The 12,904-nt window shown below is 41.7% G+C and overlaps 1 protein-coding gene across 2 annotated transcripts in view; it reads left to right on the plus strand.

Annotated features, from left to right (window-relative positions):
* The window catches only part of LOC118226851 (SH3 and multiple ankyrin repeat domains protein 3-like), a 156,642-nt gene that overhangs the window by 40,661 nt on the left and 103,077 nt on the right, over nt 1-12,904 (plus strand). For both annotated transcript variants that reach the window (XM_035416809.1, XM_035416810.1), the window contains exons 2-4: nt 7,065-7,292; nt 10,951-11,154; nt 11,453-11,524. In XM_035416809.1, coding sequence (XP_035272700.1) covers nt 7,089-7,292; nt 10,951-11,154; nt 11,453-11,524 — 480 coding nt within the window. In that variant the 5' untranslated portion in view covers nt 7,065-7,088. The remainder of the gene's footprint in view (nt 1-7,064; nt 7,293-10,950; nt 11,155-11,452; nt 11,525-12,904) is intronic.

Here is a 12,904-nt window from a genome sequence, read left to right on the forward strand (position 1 = left end):
CTCAACTACTACTTGATATTATTTAGGAATCCCTAGTGTAGGATCACATAAACACTCCATTTAAGCACTTTTTTGGGTTATTTTTCTTTCTTTGATTTGAAACTTGGCTGCTTGACATAGTTTGCTCTCTCCTAGGAGGGCTGAAAGGGAGGGGATGCAGAAGAGAGGAGAGTGAGAGGTGGCGATTTTGAAGAGGTGTTTTCGTGTATGCTTTCATAAAGTATTTCCTTCTATTTTTTGATCTGAGACCTACATTGGGGTGGTAACCCCAAGGGCTTAGGAAAGTCGGTCACTCATGGTACCCTCTACTCTTCACGCTACCATGGATTTCTCATCCGCATGTTGCAGTTAACTTGCAAAAAATGCATATACAAGCAGCATCAAAATTAACAAAAAATGTACCTCTTGAGTACCTTGTTTTTTTGATATCTTAGTATAAATGTGGGCAAAACTGAGAAATGTCCTTAATATTTATCAAATGAAAAACCTTTCTTGCTGCAACCAGCACTTCTGCATTTAAGAAACAACGATGTGCACATGACTGTTTTTTTCTGTTTGTAAAAAACATTTCAAACACTTTTAAGACACTGCTTTTCAAACGAGGCAGCCAAGGTTTATATGTGCACTATGCTTTCTTGGTCTTGGTCTCAGGTTTGAGCAACTGAAATGAGCCTTTGTTCATACACACTAAATGTGAATGCATCTGATGCTTCTTCATAACATCACAACATCACAACGCTTCTTGTTGCGTCCCTCACAAATAAGCACATGTGTAACAAGTAAGCATTACCCAAAAATAGACTGACCAGGCAGTGGACAGTCCGCATAAAGGTGCCAAGCAACCAACCTTCATTTCTTAGATCTACGTCACGGATGAGTGTGCAAAAAAGTTGCTTACATTTGTTCCTTCTGCTCTGGCACACTGCACACTGATTTAACTCACTGTAACAGTGATGATGTTCAAGATTATGCTGAATTTACAATCTCTGTCCAATCCTCTGGGTTGGCAGGAAAATGGCCTATACCTTGTGTCAGCATTGTTGCCTCTAATCCAAGAGTGGAATAACAACTCAGACATTGTGCTGTCCCTCTGCTGTTTTAGTCACTTCCAAGCCACTGTCTTATCTCTCCATTTTCAAGTTCTACTGACGTACAAATCAAGACCAAATCTCAGTCTAATTGCTTCATTTTCCAATCAGACTTCCATGTTATCTTACTTTCTTTGGAATGATGTAGATCTAAAAGCATAGAACTACAATAAGAATTGCAAATTAAAGCAGTGTAGTTTACATTTTCTATTTTCTATTTCTGCATATTCAGAGGATGTACATTTTGTGGGATGTGTGGTAGTATTTTGCTTGAAATGGTTTTTTAAACTAATTTAATTACATCCCTTTGTTTCTGAAAGATTATCTATCATAAATGACCTTTTCAAGCTAAGCATTGCAACGAGGTTCATTCATAGTTAATGAGTTTGTTGAGGTAACCTCATGCCCCCAGGGTATAGCTTGTAGCTGTCATAAGCAATGGTGACCTGGATCTTTTGTAGTAGTAGTTTTTAGGCTAACATCTTTTGAAATATTGGAGCTGCCTAAATACAGTAGAGGTTTTAGAACACTGGTTTTAGAGCACATTAGTTATTTATTGAAACCAAGATCTTACATGGTCTTTACAGAGAAGCATTAGATGAGGTGGAGTTTATACTCATGGGTCTATGGAGGCTTTGTTGATCATTGTAGATTCCCCTCACCCCTTCCCCCCCCACTGAGGGAAGCAGAATTCGCCTCTATATTTGATGTTACTTCACTGCATGGATTATTGCTAAACTTGCTTTTCCTGTATTGTGTGTGCAGCTGTGTTGTTAGGTGGCTATGAATGCTTTTAACTTGAAAAACTGGCTGACATTAAATATATCTGTGATGCTTTTTTAGCTTTATCTGGCGGGAACATTGATCCAGTTCCAGTCCCCTGCTGAGGGAGTCTTTCCTCCACTGACTCCCACTTCATCTCGTCCAATCAGGCTCCAATCGATTGACGGTGAATGCTCATTGTGTAAATTTGACTGGGTTTTCTTCCGGAGTTGCCACTCTCAAGACCCTGAGATCACTGTGGCAGCAGCACAGGAGCTCTTAGCAACCAGCTCCATGCTTTCAGCTCTCCTGTTATTTAGTGAATTAAATAATTAAAAAGAAAAACAAACAGCAGCGGTGGCGGCAGACCAGGTGCTGGTAATAAGCCCGGCACAGCCCATAGAGAATACTGAGAGAGGCTGAGTGGCTCAGGGGCTGCAGTGGCACGGGTTATCACAGCCGGGCTCACCTGCGAGACATCAAGCCAACTCTCCACCCTCTCCTGCAGCTAGCATTGCTGGGGTCAGGAAATGGCAGGCTGTTAGTGCATTAATGACTGTAATCCAGGTGCGGATTTTAGCGTGCGGACTGTTTCCTACTCAACTGGCGGCGGTCGCATAACGAGCAGGTGTAATTCTGTCATTACTCAGCCTTCATTCTGCCGGCAGCGGACCGATCGCCGCCACTGTACCAATTTACCCAAGTGGCTGAATGCTTTCCTTGGTGGGGGGTCTGAAAGCAGCGGAGAACTGGTCCCGGTGGAGTTGGCCTGCTCTCGGCTGCGAATGCGCCGTTCCTCTCGTCGTCCATCATGTTCGGTGTTCGGCGCTGCGAGCAGACATTTGCTGCTCCTTTGTGGGCTGGCACGGCGGCACTCACAATCTGTTGCCATCGCTGTAGAACCAGAATAGCTGCACCTTTGCAGATTTATATTTGGTTTTGCTGAAACAATCCAGGTCATTGCGGTTTTGTGAATGGACGTCATATATTGGGTTCTCCATCCTAATGCCCCGACATCACGTTAGCTTCCACTGTAGTTTAATAACTAGGCACTTGTAAAACTGGAGTGACCGACCAGTTAAGGCACTTATTTGAAGGTGGTGAATACTATGGCCTGGATTGAGTTCAGGCTGTGCCAGTGCTGGCCATGATCAGCTGCAACACTGGAAAAGGACAGCTGCCAATAGCCTTCACCCAGTGAGGAAAGCATCTTCTTCATAGCACATAATCAACCCCTGTGGTCAATGGGACACCTGCAATCACTGGGTTGCATAGTGCTACAGTTCTGTAGCTCAGGAAGCCTGACTGAATGAGAGAAGAGGGAGTTGGCTTAGCTTCAGCTTATCAGAGGTTGCACATGGTTGTCTTCACCCTCCCTAATTTACAGGGGACATTCTAAATGATGAGATACAACATCAGAAGTAAAAACAAGGAAACAGAACTGACCTTGACTGTATGAATACGAACAATTAGGATGTCTGAGTATTGTTTCAGTGAGGACAACCATGTGCATATTATAGAGAACTGTGTATGTGTATACTGAAGTGAACCATGCATATTAATAGTGAAGAGAGCAATTTACATGAATATACTTTCTGTTGTCATGGCCTGTCTGTGATTTTCTTTGGATTATACTCACATTTTTCACTGAATCCAGCTGAATCTAGCTAGCTGAAAATGTTAGGGTCCTCTATTCAAAAACGTTATATGTGGGAGGTCTCCTTTGCAACTGCTATGTTGCCATCATTAAAGCAATGTGGAGTGCACATACATTTGCTAATCACAGCCAGTCTTTTCAGCCATCTTTGTATTTATGACTTTTGTATCGCAAGAGTGCACATGGTCGATGAACCCACTGCATGTACACATTCATACACACAGCCTGTTTAAAACTGTGATTATTTTCAAATAGCATATTGACACATATCTAGGTAAGTAGCTTTTGATCTCTCAAACTCGAATTTGCATTTTTATTACAGTTTATTTTTTGACTGGTTCATGCGCAGGTACCCCTTATTTCTCATTTCATCTCAAGGGATCCATCTCTACTCACTGCACTGCAGGGAACAGTAGGCCTATATAATAATAAATTGGAATAATATAGCAGGTCCAAATCTGTGTGAGCCCAGTGAGTCATTTTGTTCCTTTTTTCTGTCTTCTGTGACCAGCACCAGTTTAAAAAAAAGTAAGTGGTATTTTAAAAATGCCAATGCTGTTTTTGAGATTTTTGTTGATTTTTGGATGATTGACTACAGATTTCTCCCCAACTTCTTCTGTAGTGCCGGGTAGTCTGAATGATTCACAAGAAGAAAGAAACAAACACTTAGTTTAGGCAAAAGTAGGGGATGTGTGGGGAAAAAAAAGGTTTTGTGAGTACTCAGTCGATAGTACGATGGGTCTCAGTTTGTCATGTGGAGACACCCATCCATTACCCTTCCACCGGCTCTCTAATCTTTTACTCAGGGGCAGGGACACAATCAAGTAGAATCAAACCATTACCATTTTGCCTATGCCTTTCCTTTTTGGCGAGAGAAACAAAGACAAAGGGGACAGAGTGCAGGCAGTTGTGAATAAGCCCCTCAAAAGAGAGTGTGAAGAGGGATTTCTGTGTCAGACACAACTTGATGAAAATGGATTATGTGGATTCATTGAAATGAAATTAAGGGCATTGAGGTCTTTAAATTAATCAACTTCTCTATGCAAACAAATTAAAGCAGAGTTGTACATGGAAACTGATTGACTGAATTAATGCTTTCCGCAATCCTCTCATCCTTCTGGGAGTTAACAACAATAACGTTTCAGAGAATTTGGCACGCACCCAGAATGGAAATTGATTATAAGTAATTGTGTCCTAAGAGGAATACAAAATCCACATACCCATGCCAGTCAATCTGAGTTAACCCTGCTTTGGGCAAGAGTCTGGCAGTTTTGGCCTACTTCCAACTTTCTAAGTGTAGCAGCAATTTTAATCAACTGTATTTATTTTTTTTACAAGGGCTGCAGTTACATTTTCATATTGCAAGTGTTTGTAGGGTAATTATGGTATGAATAGCGGTGTGTCTCTATTGACAGAATAAAATAATTGAAATAAAATTTGTCTTATTAGCAGCTGTGCTGACAATGAGTGGCACTTAACAGATTAAATCATATTTTATATCAAATATAATTACTTGTCAAAAAGCCATCTAAACATTGAACCTTTTCATATTTAATTGTATAAGCTAGCTGCTGTTCACCTCTGATGTAGATCATTGTGTGCTAGGATAAGATCATTATTTCCATCCATATTCACAGGAGCACAACATCCCTCTATTACCATGTCAACAACTAGGCACTATGGAATGTGTGCATGCCCAGCATTATCTGAATTCATATGTCCAACACACTTCCCAATTTGGAACCCATCCATCCCACCTCACCAAGTTCAGGAGTATAAACAAAGCCTTATACAACAACCTGCAGTGTTGTGTATCATGTAGATCTGGATGTATGGTTTTGATCAGTTTTTGAAAAATGGGACAAAGATCCTCAGATTTGAAAACAAACCGATTTAACACAAATTTGGGGGGAGATTCTATTCTATTCTATTCCCTCATTCTACAAAGAAATGAAAAGTGTTGCTAAAGAAGGGCTAATCTAGACCCCCAGGGTATTGATGAGTGTAGACATATCTTCTATGGTAATTTAAAGATGTACCTAGCACTAGTATAGCTAAACATTGATAAGAAGTTAAAGACAGTCTTACCTCACACTACACTGACAGGGTCATATTTCCCAGCAAGCCAAACTGTCCATTTTACCTCCCACACCAGAAACAACCGGCATTCGGTGTGGGGGAGGGGCGGTTTTGTTTTATCTCCACCCAGCTCGCATAATGAGAGAAACTCTCATTTATTATCTCCACCGAAGTGAGCGCTCCCTCAGGAAATGGATGCTGTTAATTTCCTGCGCTCTGATCTGGCAGAGTCATGTAGGCGGTGCCCCTCCTGCTCCTGTCTCCACCCCGTGAGTGGTGGCAGCGCACGTTCACTGGAAAGGGGCCCTCCAGATGTCTCATGCGCAGATGGGCTTACGGAGAGAAAGCCCTGCCTCTGTGATCCTGTTGCAAACACGGTTCAGTCCTGACATTTCCACAGCCTTGTGCCTGGTATTGGAGAGATCCTGCGTGAACCAGGCAAAGCTCTTCCCATGCATTCCCTGGGGACTACTGTTGTGCTATGGCTATTTCAGCAGAAACCGTGAAGACCATTATGAGTTCCTCTGTGGAGGCCAAGGTGTGGCCAGTCATTTTCTACTACACTAAGGTCTACAGCTGGAGTCACTTGAGCAGTGTGGTGGAAAGTGTACTAATGTTCCCCCACACCAGTTCCCCTCAGCCCACTCGTTCCTGCCAAACATGTGCAGGACTAATTTAGAATCTTCCTGTTGAGTGAACATGCATAAACATGAGCAAAGAGAGCTGTGAGGGGAATGAGCAGTATTCTGGAATAAAAGCGAGGAACTCTCTTTCTAGGAATGGTCTTGGAAGATTAAGGAATATGTAGTTTGTACTTATCTTAATGTCCTTCTTTTTTGGCATTATATCACACCCCCTGGACAGATATTTATCTCAGTATGACCCATCTCTACTGATGAGTCTGCAGTGTAGTGGTAATTGAGAATGCAACCCACTAATACAGTGCAATTCTACTCCTACTTTTCTGGGGCCTAGAATGATATTATTTGTGAACAGACAGAGAGAAGCAGTTTGCTTGGCTCAGATTGACACTCAAAAAGCCTTTTTTTGAGTCTTGTCAACAATGGTGTCTGCCGGAAGATGCAATCATGTCAGTAGATGTAATGACCCTTTGACACAATATTATAGCTGACCAATAAGTCCTTTTGTGTTGGTACTTTTCTTTTCGGCAGCATTCTTCCCATTCTCAATGGCAGTATTAAATTCCAGACCTTTTCGATCCTGTTGACTGAGTAAAATTACTTTAGATATGTTCTACTGTCACCGGTGAAAGGTATGTTCTTCAGATACAGTACGTCAGGACACAATATAACAAATCTGTACAAATTTCATGGCATTAATACAACAATATGGATCCAGGATTTCTTCTCAATCTTCCTCTGATGTTCTGTTAGCTGGCTCAGTTTTCCTTTTTTCCGACATTGTTTGGCAGCTGAGATCTGTTGGCATTTTTGAACGTATGTCACGTCTTCCTGCAGCTGAATTTGGCCGGACCACTGAATATGCCCAGGAGCCCAACGTCCAGCGAGGATGAGATGGCCCAGAGTTTTTCCGACTACTCCATGGATTCAGAGTCCGACAGCTCCAAAGAGGAGACCATCTACGAGACCATAAAAGCCACCGCCGAGCGGCCGCACAGCAGGATGGAGGACATCCAGAGCAACACCCTGGTCGTCCGCGTGGTCATCCCCGACCTGCAGCAGACTGTGAGCAACGACTGCCGCACACGCACGTGTTTTCTACACACACGTGCCGCCACACACGTGCGGGGGCACCCGGAGACCCCGTTGGCTCTGGAGATTTAATGTGCTTGCATTGATGTCTTTTTTTTTTCTCTGCCTGTCCAATGAGTGTTGATGCATAGGTCTGATACAAAGTATTACAGGGGGAAAGCACTTTTCAGAATTTATCAGGAATGCTATATTGTCTGATTTTCTGCAATTTCTGGGAAATTGCCTGGATAAGCACTTGTAACAGTTGGGTTTGTGATTGTTTTCATAATCGGTTTTGAGTGGACTAACTGACCGTGTTGTGCTAATATGTTATTTAGCTTTGGTTGCATTTAGTGGTGGATGTGAGGCTAACCTTATAGTATGAAAGTGACAGAAGTTTTTTTTAATGGTTGTGTAGTTGGAAGGTTCAGAGAGATTATTTTAATGGTGTGTGTGTCTGTGTGTCTGTGAGTCTGTGTGTATGTGCATGCATGTTCAGGGGGCTGCTAATGGATGTAATGTACACCGGGTGTACAGGGTAGCATTTTTCTTCTCTGCCTGTCCAGAGGGTATTGATGCAGATGTCTGATGCTAAGCTACAAGGAAGGAAAGTACACTTCCCAACCTCATGGGAAAAGCTATATCATTTGATTTTCCTGTGATTATTAGATCTTCGTGAAATTGATTAGCTGGATTAACAGTTTGTTGTTTGTACTGTGCTTTCATTTTCTATCTGTAGTGCCTTGTGTTGTGCTAATGCGTCACTTTCATATCGCTGTGTAAATGGTGGGTGTATGGTTAATGGTGGACTTGTGGTTTGGATATGACAGGAAGCACTGGCTATGAGGTTGATGGAAGGTTCAGAAAAGGTTCTGTGTGTGTGTACGCATGTGTGCATGCATGTGGCCTGTGAAGATAAGCAATGTTAATATTGGGTTTTAGCACGACGAGAAGGAAACCTTTCTTCTTTGCTTTGCATCTGTCTTTTCAAGTTTGGTTATTAGTAGTTGAAACAGTTAAAACATGACGTAAGATTTTTGCATGCTTACAATATGTGCCATAATGGAAATTGAACAGGCGTCATTCAAATGCAAATATGACTCCAGTCTGATTACTGGTCAGACTTGGGTCAAGTATATAATAATAATAATAATAACCATTTTTGCTCTTGTATATCATTGAAGATAACAACCACTTTTAAAACGAACATCTATTTTTGTCAATATTCAGAACAAAATGTCTTCTTTCATACATTTTGTTTTGTATATTTTATTAAACATTTTCAGGTATCTGTTCTCAAAATTCTTTGCATCCCCTATAGTTAAAGTTTTTCATATTCATATTTGACCCAGGTCTCTTCTTTGTCTGGTTTATTTGTCTGAAGTTTATTTATTTTACAACAGAACTGGATAAAAATAGTCTGTTGTGGTTTCAGTAGGTGTAAGAATCTAACAGAATACAGCTAATGCCTGGCTTCTGATCAAACACATTGCTTAATATAAGTTTCATAGACAGAGAGGCAGAGGTATACACTCATTGGATGGGGCTGTGATGGGGTCATGTGAAATGTAAGTGAAGGCCTCAAAAAAAAAAACAGAAAAAGCAAAAAGCTCAGAATTCCATTTCTGTCTCATTTGCTAACTAGGGCAGCCAATCTGGTGAGGGAGATGGATGCCCCTATCAGCAGCAGCAGCAGCAGCAGGGTTGAGAATAATGCTTCCCTTGGACAAAGTCATTTCTGAGGGGTTAATTAATGGGGAACAGGAACTTCAGACCATTAGCCAGGTCGTACAGTGCTAAGAAAGGCACATGCAGCCATTTAAGATGTACTGACCCAAGGAGCTATTGTTCTCCTTGCCCACTGTCAGGGTCACATTAAGGTCACAGGAGTCTAGCATCTAGAGGGCTGACCGGCAAGTCTGTGAGCCAAGGCATGCTCGCCTGAAGTGCCGTTTAACAAGGCTCTCCGATCACCCATCGCCCTCGATCACACATCCAGAGAACTGTCTCTCCCACCCCTGTGCCAGAGTTGGAGCGAGGCAGCCATGTACCCTGGACCCTGACAGGAGGTGTGAACACTGAGGCTGATAGATGGCCAGGGCCAGCCAGAACCTGCCTAATGTTGCATCTTCCCAGCACCCTGCCTACAAGGCTAAGTCTCCAGCAGGGAGGCGATGACTCCAACCCCGCCCTGCTCCACAGATTAGCTGCTACTGTATATGCTTAAAGCCAAGAAACCAAAGAAAATACAGTTAACTTATTATTGCCTACATTCACTGCTGTATACATAGCACAGGAGTAATGTTGTATTCTGGCCAGACAGACAAAAATGTTGACAGTAATTGTGGACATAATATTACGTTGCGTGGTGACCTATGCTCAGATCACTCTTGGCCACCACTTGTCCTCCCCTCAAACTCCTAATTGCTTCCCTTTGGTGTTATTTAAGGAGGGGACAAGAGTATCACATTGTGAGCACAGACAAGTGGTGTGAAAGTGAAAAAACCTCTTTCTTAATGAATGTGGTACCTTTTTCACATCCACAAATGACTATTTAAGGACCCTTTAAATTGAACCTACAGAATTGGGAAAAAAAAAAAGAACGAAAAGCCTTGAAGATTGTTAAAAACTTATCAGACAATATGATTATATATAGGCCTCTCGGGTAAGTGATTTATAGCTCCACATACTTTTTATTTTTCATCGTAATGTGCATGAAAATAGTTTAATAGTTTTATTGGATGTTCACTGTTGTTTGAATCAGTGTAGTCGTGACAGCAGAATCCACAGCTGAGTGGGTTAGATTTTATAGAGAACGCCATGGAGAAGCCAATCCATGTGGAGGGCCCTGAGAATGCTTAATATAGCCTTCCTCATTACAGTGGAATTGTATACACAGCTGAGTGCATCTGGTATTATTTATATGTGTATGGTGCATAAATAGGGATTGATTTTTTGCTGTTCTTGCTAAATTGTGGAATATACCCGTCTAACCAGTAAGGCTAATTACACAGCAAGCCAGTACAATATAAATAACCATAATGAATCATGTTAACATAACCTGTGAATTGAAAATTGGAACACTGTACTTGTACATCTACAATGTAGCAATGCAAATTTTAATTGAAGCTAGTCTGGGAGGTGTAATGGCAAAAAAAAGAAAAAAATTGATCCAGAATGCGCCATGTTTATGGAGTTCATGAGCAACCCCACAGACATGCAGCATTCTGAGATTGTTTGCTATCACACTTCTCTTTCAAACATTAACATAAATGTCTGACATTGCATGAACATAATTATGTTGAAAAATCTGTATAATCTTCTGATAATGGGTTTGGCTAGGTTTAGCTGGTTTTGTATGTGTCTCATCAATAATCTGTTTTCCTGCAGATGACCACTGGCTGCTGGGATGAGCCCTAAAGCCAATGTTTTTAATTAATCTGTGCAAGAAACAATTGGGAGCTATTAAAAAATACAATTGTGCATTTAAGAAACGTGGATGAGGCCCAAACCTGCATAAAAATATGCATATGACTAAATCTTTGTCAGACAGAGGAAATGGCAAGTCTGTTAGCTATTGTGTCAGCGCTTCATCTGGGTGCCTCTTCCTGCCAAAAAGTGAAGCTTTTAACCTTCTCTCTGTCTTGAACAGAAATGCATGAGGTTCAACCCTGATGCCACCATATGGGTTGCCAAGCAACGGATCCTGTGCACACTGAACCAGAGTCTAAAAGACGTCCTGAACTATGGACTCTTTCAGCCTGCCGGCAACGGAAGGGATGGCAAGTTTCTGGACGAGGAGCGACTCCTGAGAGAGTACCCTCAACCCATCAGCAAAGGGGTCCCGACACTAGAGGTGCAGAACACCTGGTCCTCAGATTCCAAATTTGTCCGCTCCTTTGAATGTTGATTTTTAAGGGTTTCTGACTGTTGGGTTCTGGCAATATACAGCGATAATCTGTAATTACTATATTCTTTTTTCCGAGAGCTACATTAATTTGCCTGCTCATGGATATCATCTTATACCTTTAATGTCCAAGAAAATGTACTTGACTGTGCCAGTATCATGTATTGTATATTACATCTGAAAAGAGCGGAAATAAGTGACTTTACGATAAATGAGAGTCACAAACCTTCTCTGTTTCATTCTGCAGTTTCGCTACAAGAGCCGAATTTACAAGCAGCCAAACGTCGATGAGAAACAGATTGCCAAACTTCACACAAAGGTTTGTTTGCCGAAAAGCTCATATGAATTTACTGAACTGTTTATGTTATCATGGAAATGTCTTATTTGGCCAAATGTATTCCAGCAGGCAGTTCTTTAATTACTCAGAGACAATGTTGGGAACCTGGGTGGGTTTGACTTATCAGTGTTAGGGTGATTTGGAGTCAGAGCTGTAGTCTTGACTGATTGCACATTACAATGCAGAGAATATGTGGATGCGGAACGGGGAAAAAACACTAGCTTCATGAATACAAGCTGGATCATTACTACTCACCAAATGACCTTTTCTGTTTAATGTAATGTAAGACAAAGCAAGCAAGACTGCTCATATGGCTGATCAGATAAATTTCAAAACTTGTGTTTGTCTGTATTTTGTAAATTGAAGGTATTACGTAGGCTTGCCTGCTGGCCCTTTCTGTTTTAGTAAACAAGATTGCATTTCCTTGTGCTCATGTAAATTTGATAGAATACCCCTGGAAATATTCACACGTTTTATTCACACAGACTGTGGTGCTGTAGGCGAGCTTGTCAAAGCCAAGCTTATCTTGTCATATCTTTTTATTCTGCTTTTCTTTTGTGTCTTAATCACGTCTTGTCTTTCCATCAGCCAATCAGGCACATTCCAATATACTGCACATTTAGCACAACACAATGGCTTAAGCTTTGAAGCTGGCAAATAAAGGTACCCCTCACAGAATACTGTAGCCATTGACCCATCCTGTTCTTTGTCCTTGAAAGTTTTGCCAACGGCACATACATTTCTATGGCTGCCATTCTATGGCTGTACCTTCTTTTCAAAGTTATGGCCAGAGCTGGACTGAGCAGAGTGACATCATCTTTCAGTCACTGTCCTCATTGAGCCACTGGGATAGTCGGCTGACAGCATGGTTCCATATGTATAGAATTACACTGTCTCTTTCTTTCAAATGAGATCTTGCACTGCAATTCTCCCAACCGTTTAAGATCCCATGGCACTTATCACATAGAGTAGGGGCGTTCCCTGTTGTTCTGGACAAATTCCAAATGACTGCTCTATACGTAATACCCAGTCTGGCTAATTGGGGCATCCTGTAGTTTCATTGGATAGATCCTTCTCCCCTTCATGTCAGCTTATGTGGGATGAGGGTGATGTGAAGTCATGATCCCCCCCCACCAGAGAACCAGAGATAAAAGGGACACTATATAAATGCAGTTTAATACGATGTACCATAAGAATCACAAAATGACACTATTTGATTCTTCAGTGCTGTGGCTAACTCTAAGAAATTGCATGCTTGACATCGGTTTGCACTGATGTGTACCTTTGCTTTTGACCAGTATAAGAGGCTGGATCTTCTATCAGAGATTCGTGTACTCTGAATTGTTTCTGCGTCTCCATGGC

This window comes from Anguilla anguilla, chromosome 5 (genome assembly GCF_013347855.1).
Source record: "Anguilla anguilla isolate fAngAng1 chromosome 5, fAngAng1.pri, whole genome shotgun sequence".
Taxonomy (NCBI): domain Eukaryota; kingdom Metazoa; phylum Chordata; class Actinopteri; order Anguilliformes; family Anguillidae; genus Anguilla; species Anguilla anguilla.